The 26,994-nt window shown below is 40.0% G+C and overlaps 2 protein-coding genes across 6 annotated transcripts in view; both read left to right on the top strand.

Moving 5' to 3' along the window:
- MAP4K5 (mitogen-activated protein kinase kinase kinase kinase 5) overlaps positions 1 to 2,558 on the top strand; it is a 91,023-nt gene extending 88,465 nt beyond the window's left edge. For 3 of the 4 annotated variants that reach the window (XM_081050052.1, XM_081050053.1, XM_081050051.1), the window contains exon 32: positions 294 to 2,558. In XM_081050052.1, the coding sequence (XP_080906178.1) occupies positions 294 to 381 (88 nt within the window). In that variant the 3' untranslated portion in view covers positions 382 to 2,558. The remainder of the gene's footprint in view (positions 1 to 293) is intronic. The other variant, XM_081050054.1, reaches the window with a different exon arrangement.
- A 15,575-nt stretch (positions 2,559 to 18,133) lies between these two features.
- The window catches only part of CDKL1 (cyclin dependent kinase like 1), a 49,848-nt gene continuing 40,987 nt past the window's right edge, over positions 18,134 to 26,994 (top strand). The window contains exons 1-2 of one of the 2 annotated variants that reach the window (XM_081047647.1): positions 18,134 to 18,271; positions 18,995 to 19,295. In XM_081047647.1, the coding sequence (XP_080903773.1) occupies positions 19,128 to 19,295 (168 nt within the window). In that variant the 5' untranslated portion in view covers positions 18,134 to 18,271; positions 18,995 to 19,127. Of the gene's footprint in view, positions 18,272 to 18,317; positions 18,424 to 18,994; positions 19,296 to 26,994 lie in introns of those variants that run through there. The other variant, XM_081047646.1, reaches the window with a different exon arrangement.

The following is a 26,994-nucleotide window of genomic DNA, read 5'->3' as shown; positions in this document are numbered from 1 at the left end:
AAATTCATACACTCATACACCTTTCGTTGGCATGTATGAGTAAGCCAATTTGTTTTTAGTTGGAATAAGATAAAAGACTGTTTTTTCAAATATTCATAAATTCATCAATTTTACTCAGTTTTGTTTTTAAGCTACGAAATGTAAAGCTAAATTTTTGACTGTGTATCTGTGATATTTGTATAATCTTATGAGAATGTGAACAATGATATTCTTTCCTGCGTTGATGTTAGTATTTGAAGCATGCAGTCTCTGTTTTTACTCTTACACAAACCTTTTGTTTGGTTTAATTGCAGGGTTGTCGTTTTGGAAAGTAGGCCAACAGAAAATCCTACTGCACACAGCAATCTTTACATCTTGGCTGGACATGAAAATAGTTACTAAGCAACAGAAACTGATCTCACATGACAGAAAAATGAATATGCTCCACTGAAAGCAAAAATATCTTAAGGAAGTTCAGTACAAACTACACTATTATTTGCTTTAACTGTTATGGGTTATATCTCTTGTATGATCTGTACTTTAAAGTAGAATTCAATATTTTCTGTAGCTGGAAACAGCTATTTTATCTCTTGCCACTGTGTGGTGGTTATGTCAAGTTTGCTTAATAAAAGCTATGAGATAAATAGTCCTATAGTTCCAGGAAACAGTCTTTTTTTTAAAAAAAAATAATGTTTGTAACAAGGGTGCCATGATATTTTTCGATAACAACTTACGTGATTCTCTTCAAAGAGATAAGTTTAGTGGCATTTTTCTCATTTTATACCATGTTTTATTCCTTTTTAATGAACATAATTTGATAAAGAAATTACCAGATAAGGCTTTCACTTTTACATTGGCCATTCTGTATGTTTTTGTAAAATAGAATATTTAATCTTTATTTATTAATCTCTTGCTGGAGTGGTGGTATCTAACTTTTGGCAAAGGAGGGTTGCCGAGCAGCTTAAATTTTTTTAATAATGTATACAAATTTTGTTTACCTTTTAGGAGTAGTACTTTGAGGGTTTAAAGGCAGTTTGTTTGGAGGTTCAATACATACATGCAATTTTGTTTAACACAAGTATTTTATAATACAATATTATTCAGAATTGCCTTACAGGGAGCTTTGTGTTTTCAACTACAAATAATTATAGGGTGTCATACAGAAGATATTGATGATGGTTGAAATATTATTAGAAGAGGTGTGTATGTCTAGATGTGACTGCCATGCGTATATGGTCTTGACAAGCAGTATATGTACCTGTGATTTATTATTTTTTTACATTAGGGATAATGCATAAGAAATTAATCTTCATATATATTATCATCCCTGATGTGGGGGGGAGTATTTAACTGCCCATGTTATGTATTTTATTTACACTATACCAGAGCGGAAACTATAAAGCAACTATTCGTGTAATCTTGGGTTTTTCACATATGTAAGTATTCATTTTGAATAGGTTTAAGAAAAATACGTTTTAATGAAATTGAATTCCTGATGGGATAGCATAAATAAGTATTATGAAAACCAGTATTTTAAAAATAAGAAAGAATAAGGCCATTTTGAGTTTGCTTCTCTTTTGCTATTGTTAGTATTCACAATTAAAGTGTCACATCGGTACCTGTTGTCTTAATGCCTCTATTGAGAGCAGTTAGCATTGAAATGATGAACAAGGTGGTTAGCAATAGCAAACTAGATTTATTTTGAGCAGTTACTTGGGAAGAAAACAGTATAACTATCTCATTTTGTCTTGAGCAATTCTGTAAAATAGGTATTATCGTATTTCTATTTTTCAGATGAGGAAATAAAGGCTTAGCAAGATTAAGAGACCCAATTCACACAGCAAGTTAGTGGTTGAGCCAGACCATGAGTCTTGTGACTCTGTTATTTTCACTATGCAATATGCAAACAATAAAATGTTATGCAAATAAAGTATTGTCCTTTAAAAATGTACATAGCATTTCAGTAAGTGTGTGGCTGTTTATTTGGGGCATGTTCAATGGGGCCTCTGGCTGGAAGGTGCTGGATATAATAGATAGCAGTAGACTATACTCAAAAACAGGAAATATTTACTTACTGGATACAAAAACCAGTGTCCTCTTCCTCTCACAAATTCTGGCAGTCAGATAGTCCCATCCTAATAGTGTTGGAAGTCTTCTCTATGCAGTCTGGCCAGTGCAAGTGCAAAGACCTAAATAGATCCTGGCATCACAGGTGTCCTAGCTAAAACGCCCAGCTAGATAATTCTACAGTGAAAGTCATAGTTGACAAGCCCACCACCACCTGCATCCCGAGGTCGCAGTTAGTCTTTTAGTCGTATGCTATTACACATGATGAAGCAACTGAGAGTTATAAAATACCTGAGGAAAGCCTCTAATATGAAAGAGAAAACACAGTTGGGAATGAAAAGCACTTAGAGGAAACAGATTCTGCAGTATCAAGAAAATGTTGCAACTATGAATCAAGAGTAGAATATTGAAAATGGGAACTTTCAAAAAACAAAGAGCTCTTAGAAAATATGATAGCATACCTAAATAATTCAACAGAAGATTTAAAATATAAAGTTGAAGAAATTTCTCAGAAAATCAAACGAAAAGAAATGGAAATATTGAAGGAAAAAATGTTAAGAAAATTACAACAGCCCAGGAGGCCCAATATCCAATCTCCCAGAGATCCAAAAAGAACAGAAGAAATCAGTAGAATATTTGAAGAGATTTTTCCAGTACTGAAGAACTTCAGATTCTCGATCGAAAGAACACAGTGGACGGGGAAAAAAACACACAGCTACACCAAACACATCATTATGAAATGTCAAGGACGCTAAGGTCAAAGAGAAGGTCTGCTATGTTTCTGTGTTTCCAGAGAAAAGGGGCAAGTCAGATACCAAAGTAGAATCAGAATAGCTTCAAATTTCAACAGAAGCAGCGCCTTCAAAATAAAAGGAATTTCCAACCTAAAATTGTGGATCCAAGTAAACTACTAATCAAACCTAAGAGTAAAATAAAAACGTTTTTAGTTGTGCAAGCTCTTGAAACCTTTACCTCCTGTTGAGCCTTTCTCAAGAACCTACTAGAGGATGTGCTTCATAAAAATAAGGGCATAAACCAAGCAAAATGAAGACAAGATACAGAAAATAAGCAAAATGAAGACAAGGTACAGAAAATGGGATTCAATACAGGAGATAGATGAAGGAAACCCCTGGTGATGGCAGTGGGGCATTGAAGGAGAACACTACAGCAGGCATAGAAAATACATTGACGCATATCAGAATCTTCTGGAGATACTTTCAGAAAGATTAATAAACAACTGATGCGTCTCAGTATGTTAAGAGTTAGACAACTAGCAGAGTGGGAGGTTCCTCCTAAAACAGCCTGAGAAAAGAACATGGGTAAGGTCATTTTAGAGACTCCAGAAAATTGGAGTCAGGTACTTGTGAAACTGAGGAGGAGAAGGGGGAAAGGATGCATTATTGAGGTCAATTCTGTGAGGACAATGGCAACTTGATGCCACCAAGGTCTTCCAAGAAGCTGTGTGAGAGCTCCCACAGTTGTCTCTCAGAAGGCGAGTGGTTGGAGCATTTATGTACAGACTTTCAGTCCTCACTGGTTGAGTTGCTGCCAGGGGCATTATCTCCTGGAAGTACCAAGCTGCAGCTTGCACTTGGGCCAAGTAGGCTCCTTAAGTATCAAGAGAAGGCCCTGAGGCAGAAAGCTGAAAGAGTATGAGATAAATCTGAGCTTATATTGCACTATTTACTGTCTGGCTGACACCAGAAGTAGGTGGAGGGGTGTTCTTCAGTCAGTGATTATATTGTTTCTAAGCAAAAACGTATCTAAGATTAAAATTTAAAACTTGACAGCTATTAACTGCAGGGAAGGAAAATGTTGTATTAGTAAACTATGACCAGTGGTTGAGTGGCATAATGTTAACAGTAAATATCCACCTAGTAAAAGTTGCAGAATAATTATATTGGGAGAGGACATGTTTGGGAGATACGGTAGAAAAATTACCTAAATGCTCATATTTCACAGTGGGAAATCAGTGAATAGTACCTAAAAATTAAAAATCAAAAGTAGCTTATTTAGTGACAAAATAATATTATAAAAGAAGGAAAAGTGTTTTTGGAGGAGAGAAATTGAGGGTCATGCTTTTTTTGGTGACAAACCTTATAGACTATTTGGTTATTTATGTACATGTCCACATTTGACTTCTTTAAAAGAAAAATTTAAGTGAAAGCATGTTTGTTACGTGACAAACAGCATGCACAAGCATACATAAGTCCAGCTTATATTGTACTTTATGCATAGTAGGCAATAAATATTGATTATAGCTACCATGCATAATGTGGAGGGAGACAGTATTCGGTGAGATGGAGGGTGGATTTGTTAAGAAATCCAGAAGTTCTTGTGAAAAAGCATTTTCATCAAATCACGTTTTGCAATTTAATTTTTTTGTATTAGTTTCAGGTGTACAAAACAACATAATGATTAGACATTTACACCCCTCACAAAGTGATAACCTCCCCAAGTCTACTACCCCTCTGACATCATACATAACTGTTACAATACCATTGACTATATTCCCTATGCTGTACTTTATATCCCGGGGGGGGGGGGGAGGAGAGATATATACATATATAGCTGATGTTCAGTATTCTACATCAGCTTCAGGTGTACCGTGCAGTGGTCAGGCATCTACACAGTATGAAGTAATCACCCTGATAAGTCCAGTACCCATCTGACACCCTACATAATCTTGACATTATTGATTCTATTCCCCATACTGTATTTCACATCCCCTATTTTGTAACTGCCAATTTTTACTTTTTAATCTCCCCTTTTCCCCCATCCTCCAATCCCTCTCCCACCTAGCAACCATCAGTTTTATCTCTGTATCTATGAGTCTTTTTCTGTTTTGTTTGCCCATTTGTTCTTTAGATTCCACATATAAGTGATATCATATGATATATGTCTTTCTCTGTCTCATTTAACTCAGCATAATGTTCTCTAGGTCCATCCATGTTCTTGCAAATGGTAAGGTTTCATTCTTTTTTATGGCCAAGTAATACTCCATTGTACAAATGTACCATAGTTTCTTTATCCAATCGCCTATTGATGGGCATTTTGGTTTCCATATCTTGGCTGTTGTGAATAGTGCTGCAAAAACCATGTGTGTTTTTTGTTTGTTTGTTTTGACTAAGCCTCCTATCCGGCCTTCTCTCACACTACTTCACCTGTCAGCCTGGAACACTGGCACACAGAGGCCGTGATCACTCCACCTCCATTGCTTGACTCATAATGGCTCTCTCAGCCTGAAATTCTAATTTTTCACCAAAAATTTAAATCCTTTATTTCACTCAAATCACAGTTAAAGCTGTAACTTTTATATGACAGCTCTAACTCCTCAACCCAGACTATTTTCTGTTTTTCAGCATTTCTACAGCACCTATAGATTATGCATTTCAATGTGACACTCAATTTTCACTTAACAGCCAAACCACTTAGAATTTCCCACTTAAACAACTCACTGAGGTGTTCAAGTCTCCTGGGTATTAGGAGAGTGAAGTCAGATGTGCTTTAAAGTTTCTTGCTCGTGGTAAGAAAAAAAAAATTGGCTCCTTTATTTTTCACCAAGTAGTTCATGAAGGGCATGAAGAGTGCATTTTTGTTTCTTAGCTGTTAACACGTTAGTAGGCTTATCGTGGGGCTTTCTAAATACAGCTTTTTTCAAGTGCTTTGTATGCTTTTTCATTTGGAGAAATAACTGCTATCTCATGTCAAAGGTCCAAGAAACTCCATACCAATCCTAGTGGAAGAGATCATTTTAGGTTTTACTGAGAATTTTAAAATGTTCCTAATGGATCTTAGAAGAGTAAGAAACATTTGTTTAAAATCTAGTATATTGACATCAGAAATGAGTGAAATATTCTGTCTCACCACTTGTTATTCATTGTATTGGAGATCCTAGTCAGTTCAACAAACCAAGAAAAACTAAGAAAAGAAATGAAAAGATTAAAGATCTGGAAAAGAATAAAAATGCCATCACTTGCAAATAAACTTAGAAATTATAAGTAAATTTCGAAAAACACCTGGATGCATTCTCAACATAAAAAACAATTATACCTATAATAAATGAAATTTTAAAAGGATACCATTTATAATATAGAAAACCATCAAATACCTAAGAAGAAATAAAATGAGGTGCAAGATCTCTATACTTAAAACTGAAAAACATCACTGAAAAAAATTAAAGAAGACCTAAATAAATGGCAGATTATGCCATGTTATTGAATTTGAAGATTTGATATTGTAAAGATGTCAGTTGATTTAAAAATTCAGTATTTTCCCAGCAGATGTTTTATGGAAATTGACACGTTGATTCTAAAATTACATAAAATGGAGAGAGCCAGCAATAGTCTAGGCAATCTTGAATAAAAAAAACAAATCTGGGAGTCTTAGGCTACCAGAGTTTTGGTAAAGCTGCTATAGCACTTAAGATAATGTGACATTGGCACAAAGACAAATACAATTAAGAGCCCAGAAACAGACCCGTTTAATCACCTTATGTGTAATAGATACACTGCAGTGGAGTGTGAAGGAAAAGATAACCTTTTCAAGAAGTTTTATTGAAAATAATAATGGAAAATCTAATGAATCTTGACTATTTCACACAATAAACAAAAATAAATACCAAGTAGCTTATAAATATAAAATATACCGTCAAAAAATGTATACAAGTAGACACCTTGGTCAACGTTGCTCAAGCAGTAGTTCACCTTAATCAGAAGTGTCTGGACACAGGTGGTAACCACTTTGAGCACCCCTCGTAATTGCAGAAGTCAAATATGACTTGTATTCATCTTTTGTTATTGGTATATATTGAGTATTTCCTTTCTTAAAATGTGTATACATTTTTTTGGCACTCTTTGTATAAAACTATATAGCAAACTATAAAGCTTTTAAAAGAAAACAGTATCTTCATGAACTTAGGGTAAGCAAAGATTTCCCAAATAGAACATTAAGCCTTTGACTTTTAAAAGAAAAGGTTGGTTAGGTGGACTTAATTACAACGAATATGCTCTGTTCATCTAAGGACCTCTTTACAAGGATGAGAAGAAAAGCCACAGAATGGAAAAGAGGCTTGCTTGCATTATATATATCCACAAAAGACCTACCCATGAGATATAAAGAACTTCATAAGGACAAGGCAAGCAACCCAATAGAAAAATGACCAAAAGATTTTGAACAGAAGGTAACGTCCAGAAAAGGTAACGTCCAAGTAGTCAAATGTGATTTCAATTTCCTTTTTTATCAGAGAAATGCAAATTTAACAATGCAGTACTTTTACACCAAAATGATTAAAATGAAAAAGACACATGGTGGGATTGTGAAGAAATGGGTGCTTGCACATTGCTAGCGGGAATGTAAAATAGTGCAATACTTTGGCAGACAGTTTAGCAGTTTCTTACAAATGTTAAACATAGATTTATTATGTGACCCAGCAATCCTACTCCTAGATACCTGCCCTAGAGAAAGCATGTCCATACAAAGACTTGTATGCAAATACCCACAGCATCACTATTCATGACAGCCAGAAAGTGGAAGTAACCCAAATAACCACCAACTGGTAAATGGATTAACAAAATGTCATATCCATGCAATGTAACACTATTCAGCAAGAATCCTTTCCAATTAGGTTGGACCAACCAGAGACACTAGGAGGAGGATGGATAGTAGAGGGAGAACAACAAACTTCCTGTTTCTCGTCATTCCTTAACTGGAAGTTCTCCCTAGCTCCAGCTTCCAGCCCTTCCAGAACCGGTCTTATGACACATCGTCAGCAGCGGCCAGGCAGCAGCTCCTCCTTGGAGGTCAGAGCAGCAATATTGCGGGTCTTCTCTGAGCCCCCAGGTTCTATACACTCTTAATATTTATTGTGCATAGTGTGATTCACATAGTAAAAGCTAAATCTTGTCTTCTCAACTTGAAATGTGGTGGTGTGTGTGTGTGTGTGTGTGTGTGTGTTTGTTAGATTAATACATATGCACTCTCCTTTATCAAATATCAAACTGTCTCTACTTGATTAAGATAGTAATGGTAACCAGACTACAGAACACTTGAAGAAGCATTGTTTTTTAATTTTTGGCCTTTACATATATAACTCTTCAAAAATACAAAGAATTTAAAGTAATATAATACCACACTTTGTACTTGCTTGTATTAAAAATTGCCATACTGTATTCTAATTATTTATATTTTTGTCTTCCTTCTGGAATTAATGCCTGAGGAAAGGACTGTGTGTTAATTCAACGTGGTATCAGGAAATTGTCTCTCAATAAATATTTATTTTTCATTACTATCATTATCATTGAGTACAAACAGGGACAAAGAATCTTTTCCCTGTGAATTTATACTGACTGGGTTTTTACAAGTTTAAGAGATCAATGTCCCAATAGGTATTGTATAAAGAACCTATTCTTATGATTTCTGAACATTCTTCTTTTGGCTGAATTAGGGAAATGAATAGCGGGGAGTGAAAAATGCACTAACGGCCTCTCCTAGTGCCAGAACTGACATAGGTATCTACTATGTACCAGACAGTATATTTTTAGACTATTTCTGTTGCACTCAGGGAAAATGAAGCTACGACACTCATGGTAGATCAAATATATAAATAAAGTGGATTATAAAACTACAGAATAGAATATAGAAAGGAAATTACATTTCAGTTAGCAGTGGGAGTCTATGTATATATCCTCTCCATATCGGGAGAGAATTTCAAGATACTCAAGCAATCCACAAAATCCTACCTGCCACTTATTATGTAATGTTTTTAATGAGTCCCATCTTATAGCAGCCATACATATTATACTATGTGTAATTTACTACTATTAAAAAAAAATGATGGGCAGCCAGTTAGCTCAGTTGGTTAGAGCGCGATGCTCTTAACACCATGGTTGCCGATTCAATCCCCACATGGGCCACTGTGAGCTGCACCATCCACAACTACATTGAAACAACTACTTGACTTGGAGCTGATGGGTCCTAGAAAAACACACTTAAGATAAATAAAAGTTAAAAAAAAAAATTGACAGTGCCAAGTGCTTGCATGGATGTGGAGCAACTGGAACTCTCATATATTGCTGATGAGAATGAAAAATAGTAGCCATTTTGAAAAACCCTATGTCAGGACCTTAGAAAGTTAAACATACATTTACCATACAACCAAGCCATTTCAATTCTAGGTATTTAGCCAAGAGAAATGAACATTCATGCCCACAGGAAAACTTATGCACAACCAGGGGTCAGAGATGGGGGGAAAGGCAACCTGAGGCCTACTTGTGGTGAGAGAACTGTTTTGTAGCTTGACTTTATCAATGTGAATATCCAGTTGTGATATTGTACGATAGATTTGCAAGATGTTATCATTGGGGGACACTGGCTAAAGAGTGTATGAGATCTCTGTGTGACTTCTTACAACGGCATGTGAACCCACAACTCCCTCAAAATAAAAAGGTTAATTAAAAAAGCACTTTAAAATATCAACAAAAAAAGACCTCAGACCAATACAGGAAGTAATTGCCCTGGTTTCACACAGCCAAAAAAGGGTAGAACCCAGGTCTGATCCGCTCTGCAGCCCAGGCTGTCTGTGTCCTTCCTTAGAGCTCGTCCCAGGAGCAGCGGCATGATGTGGGGAGAGTGCTGCCCCAGCGGTGGGAAGCATTGGCTTCCTGAATAGAATCCCAGGAGAGTTGCTTAGGACTCTGAGCGACTGAAAAGAAAATGGTTTTCCTTGATTGGTAGGCCAAAAGGGGGTCTATAAATTTACATATGTTTTCAGTTAAGTATGGAATACATTTTCGTACTAAATGAAATTTCCATCTGAACAGAAAAATTAGTATACTGAGATTATTACTATCATGACGATAATAACAGTGAAAGCTAACATGGATATAGCACTCATTTAATCCTCACAACAACGTTAAGAAGTTACTAATTTCTATGTTGCAGATGATGCAAATAAAGCATAAGGAGGTTGAGTAACTTGCTCGAGTTATCACAGATGGTTCATAGCAGAGTGGGATTTGATCCCAGGTCTTCTGGCTCTAGAGTTCATGCTCTGACTGGTGAAAATCAAGTCAGATGATACTGTAGAAAAATACATATGTTGCTGTTTAAGGTGAAGGATTTCTTATTGTTTAAATGAATATTTTTTACAAGGACCTTCACATGGGTTCGCTTTAGATACTTCACAGTAATATCTCACTACTAATATTTGACAATGAGCCATTCCTGTGAAAGCTATTTACAATAATAGGATTTCTGCATGTGGTTGTAACTGTGATCTTCGTTCAATCCTTGGCATGCATGCAGCTTAAAGATGATCTTATGAAACTATTTAGATCTTTTAAATCAATAGACGCCTAAAAATTCAATGGTTGACATGGCAAATGTAGCTAAGGTGCCAGAGGTTTGTTTGTAGTTATTTAGATAACAATGAATAAGCATCACAAAGTTTCTATAAGGGAAGGGAAAGTTGAGAGGACTTTTATTAATCCCACTCAAGAAATGGATGCATTTCTAAAACAATCTATGAAAAGAAATCTCACTGAAGTGAAGAATATTTTTTAAAAGGAAGTAATTTATACTTCCAGTCCTCTCTTCCCTTCCTTCCTCACCTTGTCACACACATGACTATTTCTATTTTACTATTGGTGTGGGGACAGAGCCCCAGAGAGCAGTTTCCAGGCCCTCGGCCTCACGTGGAAAGGTGCTGGCTCGGGTAGTAGATGGCCATCAACTGTGATTAGATGGCCATCAGCTGTGGCTAGTTGGCCATCAGCTGTAACCAGTGAGCCACTGGCCACTAATATAACTGCTGTGGCCACGCTAGCAGCAAATGGGGGCTAGCAAGAAGATGGTGGCTGAACTGGCAACCTTGGATTGTGAGAGGCGGATGCCGCCAGCGAGAATACAGTGGTATAACTTCCCTACCTATGGCTCCGTGGGTGTTCCTTTTGGCCTCACCATATCCTGCGTTCTTATGTGGGGAGCTGGACTAGAGACTCCGCAGGCTGCCCCGCGTGACAATTGGGTTTTCTTAACGCAGGTTTATATTTCTTAATCACAGAATTAGAGCTGTCTGATTAGAAGCCACAATATGATACAGTAGGTGGAAAGAATACAACTAAGAATTGAGACCCAGGTTTTACACTTGCTTGTTGCCTAGAACAAATGTGCTTGTCGACTCTGGGCAAGTCATTGAAATTTTCTGGATCTGTTTCCCCAAATGCCAGATGTGCCCTCTCTCTTTCACAGACCTTTATGAAGTTTTTGCAAAGCAAAAAGTACAATGTAAACACCAGCCCTCCAAGTTCTCCTATCTAGTTTCCTCCTGGAGGAAAACCCCTGGGTGAGGAGGCAGACCTGTCTCTGCACAGGTGCAGCGCTGATCTCGGGGAAAGTCAGTGCTTAGTCTCCAGGGCTCGGCATGGTTGTCTGACGCACATCAGCATTCAAGAAAAGTCTGCTCTCCAATCAGCGCTCCCTCTGTCACAGCTTTAAGCTGAAGTTCAGTAAGTTATCAGTGTTCTTTCCTATTTGTTTCATAAATTTACCTTTGCCGTAGAATATCATGATTCAAAAATCATAAAAGCACAGAAATGTACTAAGATTGCCTTATGAGTAAGTGTGGTTAGCAACTGCCCAAAGTGGCAAAGAGACATACACCTTGAGGTTCTGAGACTTATTTCCGGAAGAAAGATTGTCATGTACATTGACTCACCCTCTGGTAGCACAGGACCAGTGACATAAACCCTCTCGGGGGTTAGTGATAATATCACTGAACTCACATGACATTTGAATTCGTTGGTGAAAGTATTGGAGAGGATGGGGGTTTTAAAATCTGAAAATGCAAAAAAAAATTTTTGAGGTTGCTAAAGGAAGACTGAGAAAGCAAAGTTTTACAAGAAGAGATGCTTTAAAAGGATGGCTTGCCATATATAAAATGCAATAAGTGTTTAAAGGGAAAAATACACACAAAATAACTAAGGTTATGTTAATTAGGGGTGAAAACACTTTATGTTGACTGAGCCCACAGATAAGTCAAAGATGATAGGGGCTCTTATTTTATTTAAATTGATTTTCCAATATTGACATTGATTCAGCAGGCTTTACTATCTCCAGATAAGGGGGAAAGTTTTTACATGCCTGGTTTTGTAACGGGTAGCAGTGAATGGTCAGGACGGACTTGGCTGATACCTGGCTTCTCTTTCGATTGTTAGGTATCAGGACTGGACCAGCAGTTCTGCCTGTTGTCAGCTCTCTGGACACGGATGTTCTTTATTGTCATAACTCCATCACCACTGCCAGATCGTGGGCTTGGAAGTAGGTGGAGTTGGGTTAGAAACCTGCCTTCAGTCCTGGATAGCTGGGTGGTCTCGTCTACTCTGACCAACCTCTCAGAGCCTCAGCCGCTTCTTTTATAAAATGGGGCACTTAATAATTCCAACTACTTAATAAATCCAACCATTGGATTGTTACAAAGATTAGAGATAAGATGATTATTGAGCCTGAAACATAAGTGCCCCTAAATTGTAGTTATTAACTATTTTCTGTATGTGCCCTGGAAACTATTTCCTTTCCAAATCCACTTAAAGCAGGGAAAGTAAATTCAAGTATTTCTTCAAGTGGCTTAATAGTGTCATTTTAAATCACAGTGACTCAACTCCCTTTTCCTTAGAGGAAATATAATTGGCAGGGGGGGAAAGCTTCAATATTGCCCCTAAGTCCAGCACTGAGATGAGGTATCACTGTTCTGCCCAACCTCATGGCGGTTTGTTCTCCAGAGTGTGGGGGCTGCACACAGACAAAGATACTGAGCTACTGTGAGAAGGAAGCATAAGGACAAGACTCACCTTCCTGGCAGCTTAAACAAGAGGAGGAGGGTACTACATTGTGCATTGTAAGTACTTTGGGCCAACTCCCACTATCCTGTACATTAACATAAACGTCCTGACCAACACCCCTCTGCTAGGTAGCATTAGTAAATCAGTTAGGAACACAGGTTCTGGAGTCAGACTGCCTGCATTCCAACCCCCACCTCACAACTCACTGGCTTTGGTCCTTAAGTAAGTTACTTATTCATTGGAAAACTCACTCTCCTCATCTAAACTTCAGGATTATATCGATGCCCCCGTCTTAGGGTTGTGGTGAGGTTCATGTATAAACTATACTTAGCATAATGCCTGCTGTGAAGTAAGCACTAGTTAAATAGTTACTGTTGTTGTTTACGCAATAGTAATTATCTTTCACAAGATCAAACACCAGTAAGAAGGCAGAAATCTTGGTGTTCTGACTCCAAATTCCTGGCTCTTTCTCTTACCATGTGTTACTCTATTGAATGTCTATTGCTTCCTTAAATGATTGCAATACCATGGATTGAAATACCACGGTATTTTTTGTGTTATCTAGGGACATGGAAGTATTCTGATTGTGTAGAGCTGCAAATTAAAGGTCACTACAATTGGGAAATGATAATGTCATTTCACTGTTGCCCTTTCTTGAGAAGAAGAGCGCTCATATCAGAGCATTCCTCAGCTTTCCAAGAACTATACTTCATAGGAGTTATAATTCTTTAATATCAAAATCAATTTCAGTTCTGCCAACTGAACGAACTGCCTGTGGTTAGACAGTATAGAGGCCATAGTATCTTCTCTGTTTGGTGCTAAATGGTGACGTCTACTGTTTGTCTCCCTTTCAAAGTTGTTCTCTCATATTTTAATCCAACTTCCTCCAAACAAAACAACTGGTGCAGCTGCAAGACACGCTAGCTTTCTGGTTCACTGCCCACTTAGGCGTAAATAACTGGTGCACTTGCTCCGTACTTTAACTACCACTGGGCTTGGCACAGTCCCAGGCTCCCTGGGTACTGAGCCATAAAGTTAATTTTCCAGACTAACTTTAACCTGGTGTGAACTTCAGACAAGGTAACTTTGGAAAAATTCACATTGACTTTCCCACCTCATTTCAAAAGATATATTTTTTAATTGACAAAAAGAAACATTCACCAACATATATCATATTCTGGGCCTAAAACAAACCTCAACACATTTCAAAGGATTTAAATCATACAAAGGGATTTCTCTGGAAACAATGGAATTAAACTAGAAATCAGTAACAGAAAGATATCTGGAAAATCTGCAAATATTTGGAAATTAAACAACACACTTCAGAATCACCACTGGGTCAAGTAGGAAGTCACAAGAGAAATTAGAAAATAGTTTGAGCTCAATGAAAATGAAAATACAACATATCGAGATTTAAAATGGTGCTTAAAAGAAAATTTATGGCATTAAAGGCTTATATTAGAAAAGAAGAAAGATCTAAGATCAATGGCCATCTTTTAAAAACAAGGAAAAGCAGCTAAAAACAAGCAAGCAGAAGGAAGAAAATAATAAAGAAATAAAATCAACGAAAGTGAAAGGCAGAAAAACCATAGAGGAAATCAACAAATCAAAAGCTGTTTCTTTTAAAAGATCAATAAAATTGATAAGCCTTAGTCAAACTGATCAGCAAAAAGAAGGGAAAAAATTACTAATATCAAGAATGACATAGGGAACACTACTACATATCCTATAGACATTAAAAGGATAATAATAAGGTAATATTATTATATATGAACAACTTTATGCCCATAAATTCAAATATGTAGATAACAGACAAATTCCTTGAAAGACACAAACTACCAAAGCTCGCTAGAGAAGAAACAGGCTGAATAGGCCTATATTTTATTAAAGAAATAGAATTGGTAATTAAAAAGATTTCAACAATGAAAACTTCAGACTTAGGTTGCTTTACTGGCAAATTCTACCAAATATTTAAGGAATAAGTAATACCAATTTAATGTAAACTTTTCCAGACAATATAAGAGAAGGAAACACTTCCCAACTTATTTTATGAGATCAGCATTACCCTGATACCAAAATTAGACAAAGACATCACATGAAAGAAAATAAAAAAACTGGGGCCAGCCAGAGGCGGTTGGAGCTCCGTGCTCCTGACTCTGAAGGCTGCCAGTTTGATTACCACATGGACCAGTGGGCTCTCGACCACAAGGTTGCCAGTTCGGCTCCTCCGAGTCCTGCAAGGGATGGTGGGCTCGGCCCCCTTCAATGAAGATTGAACACGGCACCTTGAGGTGAGCTGCCTCCAGATGGCTCAGTTGGTTGGAGCACGGGCTCTCAACCACAAGGTTGCTGGTTCAACTCCTCCGAATCCCGCTAGGGATGGTGGGCTGTGCCCCCTGCAACTGGCAGCGGCGGCTGGACCTGGAGCTGGGCTGTGCCCTCCACAACTAAGACTGAAAGGACAACAACTTGAAGCTGAACAGCATCCTCCACAACTGGGATTGAGGGGACAACAACTTGACTTGGAAAAAAAAAAGTCCTAGAAGTACACACTGTTCCCCAGTGGAGTCCTGTTCCCCTTCCCCAATAAAATCTTAAAAAAAAAAAATTAATTAAAATAAAAAAATAAAAAAACTATAGAACAATATATCTCAGTAACATTAATGTAAAAATCCCCAATAAAATATTTTTGAGTATCCTCAACTCCAGCAATGTATCAAAATGATAGAACATCATACCCAAGTTGGTTTTATCCCAGAAATGCAAAGTTGGTTCAATATTTTAAAATCAATGTAATTCACTATATCAACAGACTAAAGAAAAATCATATGATCATCTCAGTAGATGTAGAAAAGCATTTGACAAAATTCAACATCAATTCATTATTTAAAAAAAAGCACCTCTCAGCCAATTGTAATTAAAAAGAAGTTGCTCAATCTAATAAAGGGCTGCTGTATTAATTCTATTTGCTGCATAACAAATAACCCCAAAATATTAATATCAAACATTTATTATCTCACATTTTCTGGAGGTCAGGGATCCAGGTATCACTTAGCTAAGTGCCTCTGGATCAAAGTCTGTGACAAGATTAAACGTATGTTTGTCAGCTGGGGCTACAGTCTCTTGTGAAGGCTCACTGGAGTGGTGGTGCTGAGGGTGGGGGCTGAGGGAAGCTCTCCTTCCAAGCCCAATCATGGTTGTTGGCAGGATTCAATTCCTCACAGAATGTTGGACTGAGTGCCTAAGTTCTTGGCTGTTGGCTTCCTCAGTTCCTTGAAATAGGGCAGCTCACAACATGGCCTCTCTATTCCCTCAGAGCAAGTAAGCGAGAGAGCACAAGAGAGGACCCGAGGTGGCAATCACAGTCTCTCTGTAACCTAATCTTGCAGATGATATTACATTATTTTTGCCACATTCCATCCCTGAGACGCAAGTCACTAAATCAAGCTTTCACTGAAGGAAAAAGGAGCAGAAGGGCATGAAGATCAGTAGGCAGGGATCATTTAGGGCCATTTTAGAGGCTGCCCTCTACAGCATCTGCTGGGAAATCTAGCCAGCATCATACCTAGTGATGCAAGACCGATGCTTAACTCCTATGATCAGTCATAAGGATATCTGCTCTCACCACTCTTAAGATCACACTGGAGGACCTACCAAGTGCAATAAAGCAAGAAAAAAAATAAAACAAACACAAAAAAATGCATACCAGTTATGAAGAACTAAAACTGTTCCTATTTACAGAGGACATGATTGTCTATTGTAGAAAATCCCAAGGAATTTACAAAAGCATTCTAGAACTTGCGAGAAAACACCCAGATGTCGAATAAGCATATGAAAAACTGTTCAACTAGTCATTTGGGAAATGCAAATTAAAGCCACAAGATACTAAGTGCTGACAAAGATGCAGAGTAATTGGAACATTGCTGGTAGGAATGTAAAATGGTAGTCTCTTTGGAAAACATTTTGGTATTTTGGTAGTTACTTACAATAACATATACTTACCATGTGACACAGCAGTAGTCCTCCTAAGTATTATTTTCCAAAGAGAAATGAAAACACATGTTCACACAAACGACCATGCATGAATGTTTATAGTAATATTTTATTTATTTATTTATTTATTTATTTATTTATTTATTTATTTATTTTATTTATTTATTTACATTTTTATAATCTCCTGAACTGGAAACAGCTCAAATGTTCCTCAGCTTGGAATGGATAAACAAGCTATGGTACATCCATACAATGACTACTCAGTAATAAAAAGGAATAAACTATTGATAAATGCAACAAGAGAGATGACTATCAAATGCATTGTGTTAAGTGAAAGAAGCTTAGATTAAAAGGCTACAGAATGTATAATTCCCAGAATGTATATGACATTCTGGAAAAGCAAAACTATAGAGACAGAAAACACATCAAGTAGTTGCCCTTTGCGAACAATTTCATAGACGACTTCTAGTGCACCCCTATACCCTGTCTATATGCTTCTCTGTTTTCAAAGAAGCTACCAGTCCCTCTCCTCCCGGCTCCAGCTCCCACCTGAACCCTATCCAGATATACGTTTTGTGGCATGCTGCTTGGCATGGGATTGGTTGCTGTTTCAAAGACAGCGCGTTCATTTTCTCTCCTCGGGTATTGCTTCCAGGGCCAACACCCACCTCAATGCTGGGAAGATGGAATGGGGTGGATGATAAAGTACTGAGGCAGGCTGCCCTGTGACAAATTACCTTATTTCATGATTTCCACACGTTAATTAACTTCCCACCATTGTGCTCAGACCTGAGCGAATGAAAAGCCAGTTAGGAGAAGGAAGGGAATAAGGAACGTAAAACAAGGCAGGCTCAATAAGCCTCCATCTCCCAACATCAGGAAGCCCCTTTGTAAAGAAAGTCAGTGGTCAAGAAGCACCCTCCCCCTCAAAGCCAGTGGAGGAAAGTGCTGACTTTAACCAATTTCAGTCATACTTTCCTCTTCCTATGTCTCTCATTCACTCATTCACTCATTCATTCATTCACTCATTCACTCATTCATTCATTCATTCACTGGCTGTTACTCAATGATCAGGACAGACACGGAAGCTGCCCTCCAGGCGCTTACGGTCTAGCAGAGGACACGGGGAGAAATCACAGGCGTTACGTGGCGTGGGATCAGCTCTGCCTGTGAAACACAGACTGCGTGGGCGTGGGGGGTACTCCTAGCGCAGGCGTCTTCCCAGCAGGCTCCGCCACGGCTGCGTTTGCCCCGAGCCACTGCAGTTTGCAGTCTCGCAGACCTCCTCCCCCGCGGACGGCCGTGCGCGGCCCCAGGCCCGTTGTCAGAACAGATCCTTCAGCGGCCGAGGGACACCCCCCAGGGCCGTTCCCCGCGGCCAGGCCCGCGGCCAGGTGCGGGAGGGAAGCCGGGGCGCCGCGGCCCCGCCCAGGCCGGCCCGCGGCGGGGGCCGGTTCCCATAGGGATCGCGGGCCCCGCCGGCCGCCAGCGGAGCCGCAGGGGTCGGCGAGGCGGGAGCAAGGCCAGGCCGCGCAGCCGTGGGGCCGTGAGTCCCGGGCGGGGACGGAGGCGCGGGCCGGGCTGCGCGGCCGGGGCCTCCACGTGGCGCCGCTCGAGGCCGCGCGCCGCGGGCCGAGCGCGGGTGGGAGGCCGGGGCAGCGCCGGCGGCGTTTTCCGGGGCCGCGAGTGAGCGGCGGGGCGTGGGGGGGTGGGCCCGCGCAGGCGGCGGAGGCGCGGGGCGTGGGGGCGGCCGCGTCGCGGGGTCGCGCCTCGGCTCCGCCCCAGGCTTGCCGTCGCCCCCGCGCGGAGCCCGGCGGTGTCTTCTTGCTCCCAGGAAATCAGACCCGAAATTAGAACCGGGGAATCCCTTAGCCTTCGCCGGCCTCCAGCCAGCTCGTGTGTCTCGGATCGGATGAACTGTGACATTGAAAAGATAGGTTATCTTACAACTCGGGTGGCTTTCGGATGACAGGTTACATTTTAACTTGCAGGGTGTATAACCTTGGGTTACCGAAGGCAGCTAACGACCAGGCTGTCATCGTCGGTCGCGTTGCCATTGCTGAGGGGCTTTAAAGGCGGGGGTCGATTCCTAATTCTTAACAAGTGCCACTGTCCAGTCCTAGGTCCTTCCTTGACAAAGACCCCTCGTCGAGTGCAGCTCTCGTGCAGTTTGTCGTTCATGCCAGTATTTTATAAGCGACGTTTTCGAACTATGTGAAGATCCCTTTTAAGAAGATTTATTCCTCCGTGATGGAGAAGTATGAAAAAATTGGGAAAATTGGTGAAGGATCCTATGGAGTTGTTTTCAAATGCAGAAACCGGGACACGGGTCAGATTGTGGCCATCAAGAGGTTTCTGGAATCAGAAGATGACCCCGTCATAAAGAAAATCGCCCTCCGAGAAATCCGCATGCTCAAGGTAATGGATTCTTTCACGTGAATTTTCAGGGACTAAAACATTGACGTGAATGGTGTTATGTTAAAGAAGTGCCTTGACATATGGTTGCGTGTCCTTCCTCCATAGACGTTTGTCTTATGATACAAATGGGACATCTCTGAACAAGTCACCAATTATATAGTGAGCTAGAAAGCAGAGCTGTAAACGAGGGCAAGGTGGTTTTCACTTTCAGAGATGCTGTGGGATACTTTATTTTCCTTCCCAGTAGCTTCTCTGCCATGCCACCTGTAGATCGGGTTCTTCAGGAGCCATCAGCATTGATGGTCCAAGAACTTACAACTCAAGTTTGCTAACATTAATGATTTTTAAACTTTAAGGCTATCTTCTCTTGATGTTCTCAGTCCATTAAGAGAATTAAGCATTCACCTGGTTTCAAACTGCTAGGATCCTGACAGGTTTTCATTACACCTCCCATTTGTCTACCACTGACCATCATAATGTCCTGTCTTGAAAAGAAGGATTCTTCTCAAAGAAGTGAGATGATCACTTTTAAAATGTTTATTGGTTAACCCTAGAAGACCATAATAGTATTGCAGGGAAGGGAGGGGGAGTAGGGGATGTTTATTACAGGCTATTTTTTGCCTCTAATGGAAAGAGACTTCTTTTCTGAATTTCTGTGAAGATGAAACCCAAATCGCAAGGTAGCATGTGACATGTAATGAATGCAGTGGAGGCTAACTTAGTTTCAAATAGTTAGGGCCTCTGTTCTGACATGTGTAACTATATGACAAGGAAAGAGCAACCTTGTGGGAGATGAGTGGAATACTCAGGGGATTTTCTCTTATCCCTGCTTCTCCATTTTCTCCAACCTTCTCTAAAAGTCTTCTTTCCCCCCCTGAATTGAGTATGTGGGGTTATCTCTGGACAGGGATCCTGAATGGGAAGTAGCAGGCTTTGGATAAATTAAAATGGATGGATCATAAGAACACTTTCTCTATTTGGATTTAGAATGTTTTTTACGTGCACTTGTTATCTGTTCTGAGAAGACACTTCCAAACTATCACTACCCCCTTCCCAAAGTGCTCCGCTAGGAAGGAGTAAGACCAGTAGTGTTTGCCCATCCTACTGCCACTCCCCAGGGAGAGGTTCTCACAATTTCCCTTGGGCTGATGGACAGTTTTTCACTTTCTCAGGCTATTCCTAGAGGAGAAAGTGATAATTGTATTTCAAGGGTTCATTTATTTTTTAAAAAAGAAAATCTGTTTCTGTTTCTTTCTGATTCTGAAGGTCACCGATGAATGCCTGTCTGAAACCTCTCATCGCTCTTTAGCAATATGTGTTTACAGGTGTAGCTCCCAGAATTAATTGAGTTCCTGCAGGATGGGAACCTCGCCTTTGTATCTCTGTATCAACTGCTTGGCACATAGTAGGCCTCCAATAAATGTTATTGTTGGATAGGAAAGAATTGTTTAAAAAAATAAGCTCTTGGGAAGGGTAGGTGTTGCCAATAAATTAGGCAGTCATACGTGTTCTCTTTAATAACTAAATATTGATATGCTTTAAAGGATAGAGTTGTATGCACAGGAACCTGATTTCAAGGCACCCAGCACCCCATGCTCCACATCAAGTGCACAGATGTCGATTGCCCTGATCTACGTGACATGATGAGACAAGATTTTGGTAGAAATCTGTTGCTTTAAGCCCTAACTTTGCAGAATTCTGTGATATTCTTAACACAGAAAGGATACTTATTTGCTGAATAAGTAAAATGAAGGTATATTAAATAAAGTCAGATTTTCTCCACTTACTCAGTAAATGCTTATTGAGCCCCATTGTGCCTAAAACAATGTTTATATGAAGTTGTACAACCCTGTCTTTCAGAGGCTTATCTTGTGGAAGGGGGAAGTAAGATGAATTTCCCCTCAGCTCTCACTCCTGGTAGACTGGGTTCCTATTTGGCAGGTCCTGTGTCATTCACCTTATGTCCCCATGCCTGGCGAGAACCCTCTAAATGCTTGTTGAGAAATGAAAATGAAGTGTTTGTAGGCACATTCGAATTAGATTTTGAAATGTTAGGGCAGCATGAAATGAGAGAGAAGGCATTCAGGGCAAACAGTCTATCCTAGGAAAAGATGCGTAAGTGGAAAGCAGTAAATATATTGAAGGAACACAGGTAATAACCCCAAAGTCTTGGCCAAGATGCCTGCTGGGTACTGACAGGCCAGAGAGAGAAGGGAAGGAAAGGAAGCCATGGTTCAGTGGGAGGAGGTATGAGCAATTTCCTGGAATACAAGTCTGGCTCTGGGATGTGATGCACCTTGGTCCCAGGTAGCTTTTGGGGTTTGGAGTCTGGCTCCATGAGACACTTAGCCCCGGAGAACAGGAAGTCGGTGAGGTATAGGCAAGTATTTTAGGGCTCTGTCTGACGGGAATTAAAGGTAGAGCTTCAGTGCCCATGGCAAGGAGGAATACCAAGCGTGAGCAAAGCATAGTTCCGTGGGCACGGGAAGGTTGCAGCTCAGTGACTCGGGGAATTTGAGTTCCTAGGGTTTTCCCTGCACATCCCTCACTGAATTATGGCTTTTAATGACCCCTGCTAAGGTCAGGAACTAGGAGCCCGAAAGACTGAGGCTGAAAGTACCACAATGACCCTATTAGCCAAAGCAGGTGAGGACAGGCAGGGACTGCCCCCTGACTGGTCCCATAACAATAAGGAAAACTAGGAGACCAGATGGAGAAGGCATTGAATGCCAGGGTAAGGAGTTTGACTTTTTCCTGAAAAAAAGGGAAGCGACCTAAGATTTTTTTTTTTAATTAGAAAGTTATTATTTGCAGATTTTTGGATTTCATGGATTAATTAAATTTCAAAAAAATTTTTTTTTTATAGATTGGGATAGGGTTGTCAGCATTTTAAAAAACCACCTACTACTGTTACCATCAGTTCATAAAAAAAGGGATATTTAATATTTAAAAAAAACCAACTAGGAAAGACACAATTTTAGAAAAGAGCACAGTCTTCCCAAGAAAGAAAAGTTGACAACTATCAATAACCCCTACATACATATATTTCCCTGGTGTGTGTGAGTCTATGTGTATAATTGTGTGTATGTATCATTGCCCTTATTTTTCTCATTTCACTATCCATTGATGAAAAGAGTGACATCATTTGTTTTGTGTAGTCTAAATGTCGTGCAAGCAGCACTCTGTCTAGGAACAAAAGGATTCCCCAGATCAGGTAATGTCCTGCTTCACAGGGTCTGTATCTGGCACAACAGTATACTCGGACTACAAAAGGATGGCATGGTCCCTTCAATTATATAATAGAATTTAGCCTGTATCCATCCGCAGAGAAGTCCTGGGATATGTTTTTTTAAATCTGTTTATTTAACGATTTAAAGAAACTCCCCAGTGTTGCTATGGACTCCTTTAAAAATTGCATTTGTTTCCTCTTAAGCAGATATGATCATGGGAATGAATTGGCCAGCAGTCAATTGTGTAATAAGGCAGCACATCGACAATGCTTTCCATTCTTGGTGTGAAAGTGTATATGAAGATGCAGCCATCCATTAGTAAATGCTTTTGAAGACAATAACTATTATCAAGACACCTATTTTGCTAATATTTTTAAAAGACATTTTTTTCTGAAAGTTGGAAACACTTTTAAAATAGCAGTATTTCATGCCATTTGTGGGGGGAACAAAAGCATGACATTTTTATGAGAAAAACTCAACGTTTGTACTAATGAATTGCTTCCTAAATTAAATATAATTCACCCTTCACCAAGAAGTCCTACTGTAGTTAGCCCTTTAATGTTTTAATCTTGAGTCATAGTTTTTCTAGGTTACATAATTAGGCTTTTAAACGAAATAAACAACTGCTCCAGTTAAAATCAGCCAGATCTTACTCTACTTTAAGAACAAATTAAGTTCCATTCTAATGACAGTAATAAAATTTTACTGCAATAACTGAGCTCAAAGCAACTATCCTACCCTTTCTCAAATTCATTTTCCATTGTGGAAAAAAAGGGAACAATTCATTATTTTCAGTCAGTGTTTTGATAAGATACCTGTGCATAATATAGTTGGCATGTGTTCATTTGGCAAGTTTTTACAGAACTCCTGCCATGTGCCAGGAACTGTTCTGGGCTCCTGCCCTCAAAGGTGAGGAGAGACTGAGAGTAAACAAACAATGATATGTCAAGTGGTGAGAAGTAAAACAGGATAAGGAGCGAAAGAGTGTAGGGGCTTGCTTTTTTCATATAGGGTGGTTAGGAAAAGCCTTTCTGATGAATGACATTTGAGGAGAGACTAGAAGGAAATGTCTGAGAGATGACTCAGGCAGCTATCCAGGGCCAAGCATTCTAGGCAGAGGGAATAGTAAATACAGAGGTCCCGAGGCAGGATCAAGTGATGTTGTCGTGTGTTTTAGGAGGAGCAAATAGATCAGTGTGTCTGCAGCACAGTAAGTAAGGGTGAGGGTTGTAAGAGATAATGTGAGAGGTAAGGGGGTCAGACACGAGGGCCTTGGGGGCCACAGTAGGGACTGTGGGTTTTACTTTGAATGAGATGGGAGCCCTTAGAGGGTTTTGAGCAGAGGGATGCCTTGGCCTGACTGATATCCTAGAAGGATTCCTCCAGCTGCTGGTTGCTTCAGCTCCACAAGCAGAAAGATCAGATGAAGGACTATTGGAGTAATCCAAGATGAAGGGATAGAGTTTGGGTCAGAGTAGTAGCAGTGGAGGTAATCAGATTCTAGATTTATTCTGAGAGAAGAGCACATAGGAATCTGATGGTTGAAAGAGAAATCAAGAATGACTTGGAAGTTCTTGATGTGAATAACTGGAAGAATGAAGAGATCGTTTACCATGATTGGGAGACCCACGTGCACATTTGGGGAAAGGAAATCAAGAGTTTCATTTTAGATATTTTGTTTAGATGCAAATCCAAGGAGGCTTAAAGGGGCAATTAAATATACAAGTCCGGCATTCAGGGAAAGGTCCAGGTTGCAGATATAAAGTTGGGAGACGTCAGCATAGCAATGATGTTTAAAGGCATGCGACTGGGTCGTCATACTGAATGGAGAGCCCAACACCAAAGCCTGACTCTGCACTCCAGCACCTGGAGGTCAGGAACATGGGGAGGAATCAACAAGAGAGGCAAGAAGTGGCATTTGAGAAGGAATATCCCGAGAGCGATGTTCTTCAAAGCTTAGTGAAGAAACTGTTTCAAGAATTAGGGGATGATCCATGGTGTCAAAGGTCACCATTAGTACAGACTTAGAATTATCCATTGGCTTTGAAAATAGGAGGCTCATCTGAGATCTGGACAAGAGTTGTTTGGGTGAAGTAGTAGGAATGAAACCTTCATCAGAGAGGGTTCAAGAGAATGAGAGGAGCAAAATGAAGATAGATAGTGATACAGACAATTCTTTTTGAGGAATTCTGTTATAAAAGAAACCTGAGTCATGGGGCAGCAGGCACTTGGAAGGATGTGGGGGGGGTCAAGAGAGTGTGTGTTGTTTTTATTATAGTATAAATAAGTATCTGTATTAGTCCACTAAAGGGGGAATGATGCTGGAAGGAAAGAATTGCTAAAGCCATGACCTTGAGTTACTAACTGGACTGTGACCAAAAATAGCCCTACCAGCATAATAAAAGACCAATTCGTGGACCAACTAGGAGATTAGGCTACCTCTTATGTTATTTGGAATGTTGTTAGGTTCTTTATAGACACTATCCTTAATTTTTATGTAACAGGAACCACAGCTATCTCCAAAGTGTGGCTGTAGAACTAATTCCACCAACATGTCTGAAATCATTTGATTTGCATATGACCCATGAACGCTACCGGAAAGAATTCAACCCCTTTTCATAACTAGGGTTCAAGTATATAAAGATATTTTGAACGGGAGGTGGGGTGGTCATGTCAGAAACCAGATTACAGAGAGAGACAAAGTCCCTGAAAGAAAATCACCTTAAATCAAGAAGTCTAGCACAACAGGCTTGAGTTATCACAGGCCCTGTGAAGGGACATGGACATTATTTCTGCATAAAGCAGGAGACTGTACTTGAACCCAGCCTAGCCCCCTGGGGAACAATAATGTGTCCAACAAAAAAAGGCCTATGTGGTTCAAAACAGACACAAACCAACCAACCCAGAATAATTGTGGTACTGTTTCCAAGCCTCTGTGACGTGGAACCTTCTCTCTGTGGAATGAAAATGGTAGAACAATTAGAAGAGGAAGCAAAGAATTCCAATCTACAGTGGTGGAAAGAGTAGACGATCCCAGAGGATTGGAGGTGAAGAACAGGACTGTTCCTCTGAGGTGCCTGGGCAGACCTTCTGCAGTGTGGCAGCTGGGGCAGGGACCTTCTAGTAGATCAGACTGATGTCAATCAAGGGCTGAAAGCAGTAGCTAAGTCATTGTCTTTGACAACCCACCCTCCAGAAGACGAGAATAATGAGAGGCAGCAGGAGAAGAAATCACATACTGCCATTTGGTCACCCGGTAGACTTGGGCAAGTACCTTGTATTGTTATCCCGGATACACAGATTACACTTATACAGCCTTAGAAGGTGCGGGATGGGTTTGAGATGGTTAATGATTTGCCATGGCCTTCTGGTTAGTAAGCTGAAATGGAGACACAGTTCTGTTTGTCTCCAAGTCCATGTCCTATGCTCCCACACATCAGAACCATCACATTACACCGCACACCACACTCTGAAGTCTCCCGATGACGTTGACTGGCCTTAGGTTTATCCTGCCCTTGCTCCAGCGCCCTGCTTAGCTGGGGTACTCATGGCTTCCATGGAAGCCTGGGTGCAGATTCTTACTGAAATAGCAGTTCTTACCAATTCTCATTCCACAACCCTGTGGATTATTTTAGAAGGCAAAAAATGACGGTTTGCCACCAATAAAGATGAGCATAAGCATGGGGGGAGATGCCCATTTAAAACTTTACTGTAAACATAACAGTAAAGCACAAGCATTCTAACAGAGAACAGTATTACTGAAGCTATGCAGATGACACCATCTTACTGGCAGAAAGTAGCAATGATTTGAACCGATTTCTGATGGAAGTGAAAGAAGAAAGTGGCAAAGCAGGACTGCATTTGCACATCAGAAAGACAAAAGCTGTGACTACAGAAGCAATTTACAATGAAGACATTGAAGTTGTTAAAGGTTTTGGGTACCTTGGTTTGGTCATCAATTCAAATGGAGACTGCAGCCAAGAAATCAAGAGAAGGCTGAAACTCCGAAGGGCAGCAATGTGAGAATTAGGAGAGATCAGCAAGAACAAAGATGTGTCCTTAGAGACCATGGCAGGGCTCATCCACGCCCTCATATTCCCAATTGCTATGTATGGATGTGAAAGTTGGACAGTGAAGAAGGCTAATAGGAAAAAATGTGATTCATTTGACATATGATGTTGGAGGAGGGTTCTACAGAGAGCTTGGACCGCCAGAAAAGATGAACAAGTGGGTCCTAGAGCAAATTAGGCCTGAAACATTGTTGGAGGAAAAAAATGACAAAACTGAAGCTGTCTGACTTCGGGTACATCATGAAAAGGCAGGGTTCTTTGGAAAAGACAATAATAATGGGAAAAACAGAAGGTAGCAGGAAAAGAGGGAGACCAAATATGAGACGGATTGACTGTAAAAGAAGCCCTAGGCAAGAGTCCACAGGAGCAGAGCAGGGCTGTTGACAGGGCATTGTGGAT

This window comes from Rhinolophus hipposideros, assembly GCF_964194185.1.
Source record: "Rhinolophus hipposideros genome assembly, chromosome: 5".
Lineage (NCBI taxonomy): Eukaryota > Metazoa > Chordata > Mammalia > Chiroptera > Rhinolophidae > Rhinolophus > Rhinolophus hipposideros.
Note: the sequence above shows the minus strand (reverse complement) of the source record. Positions and strands in the feature narration are given on the sequence as shown.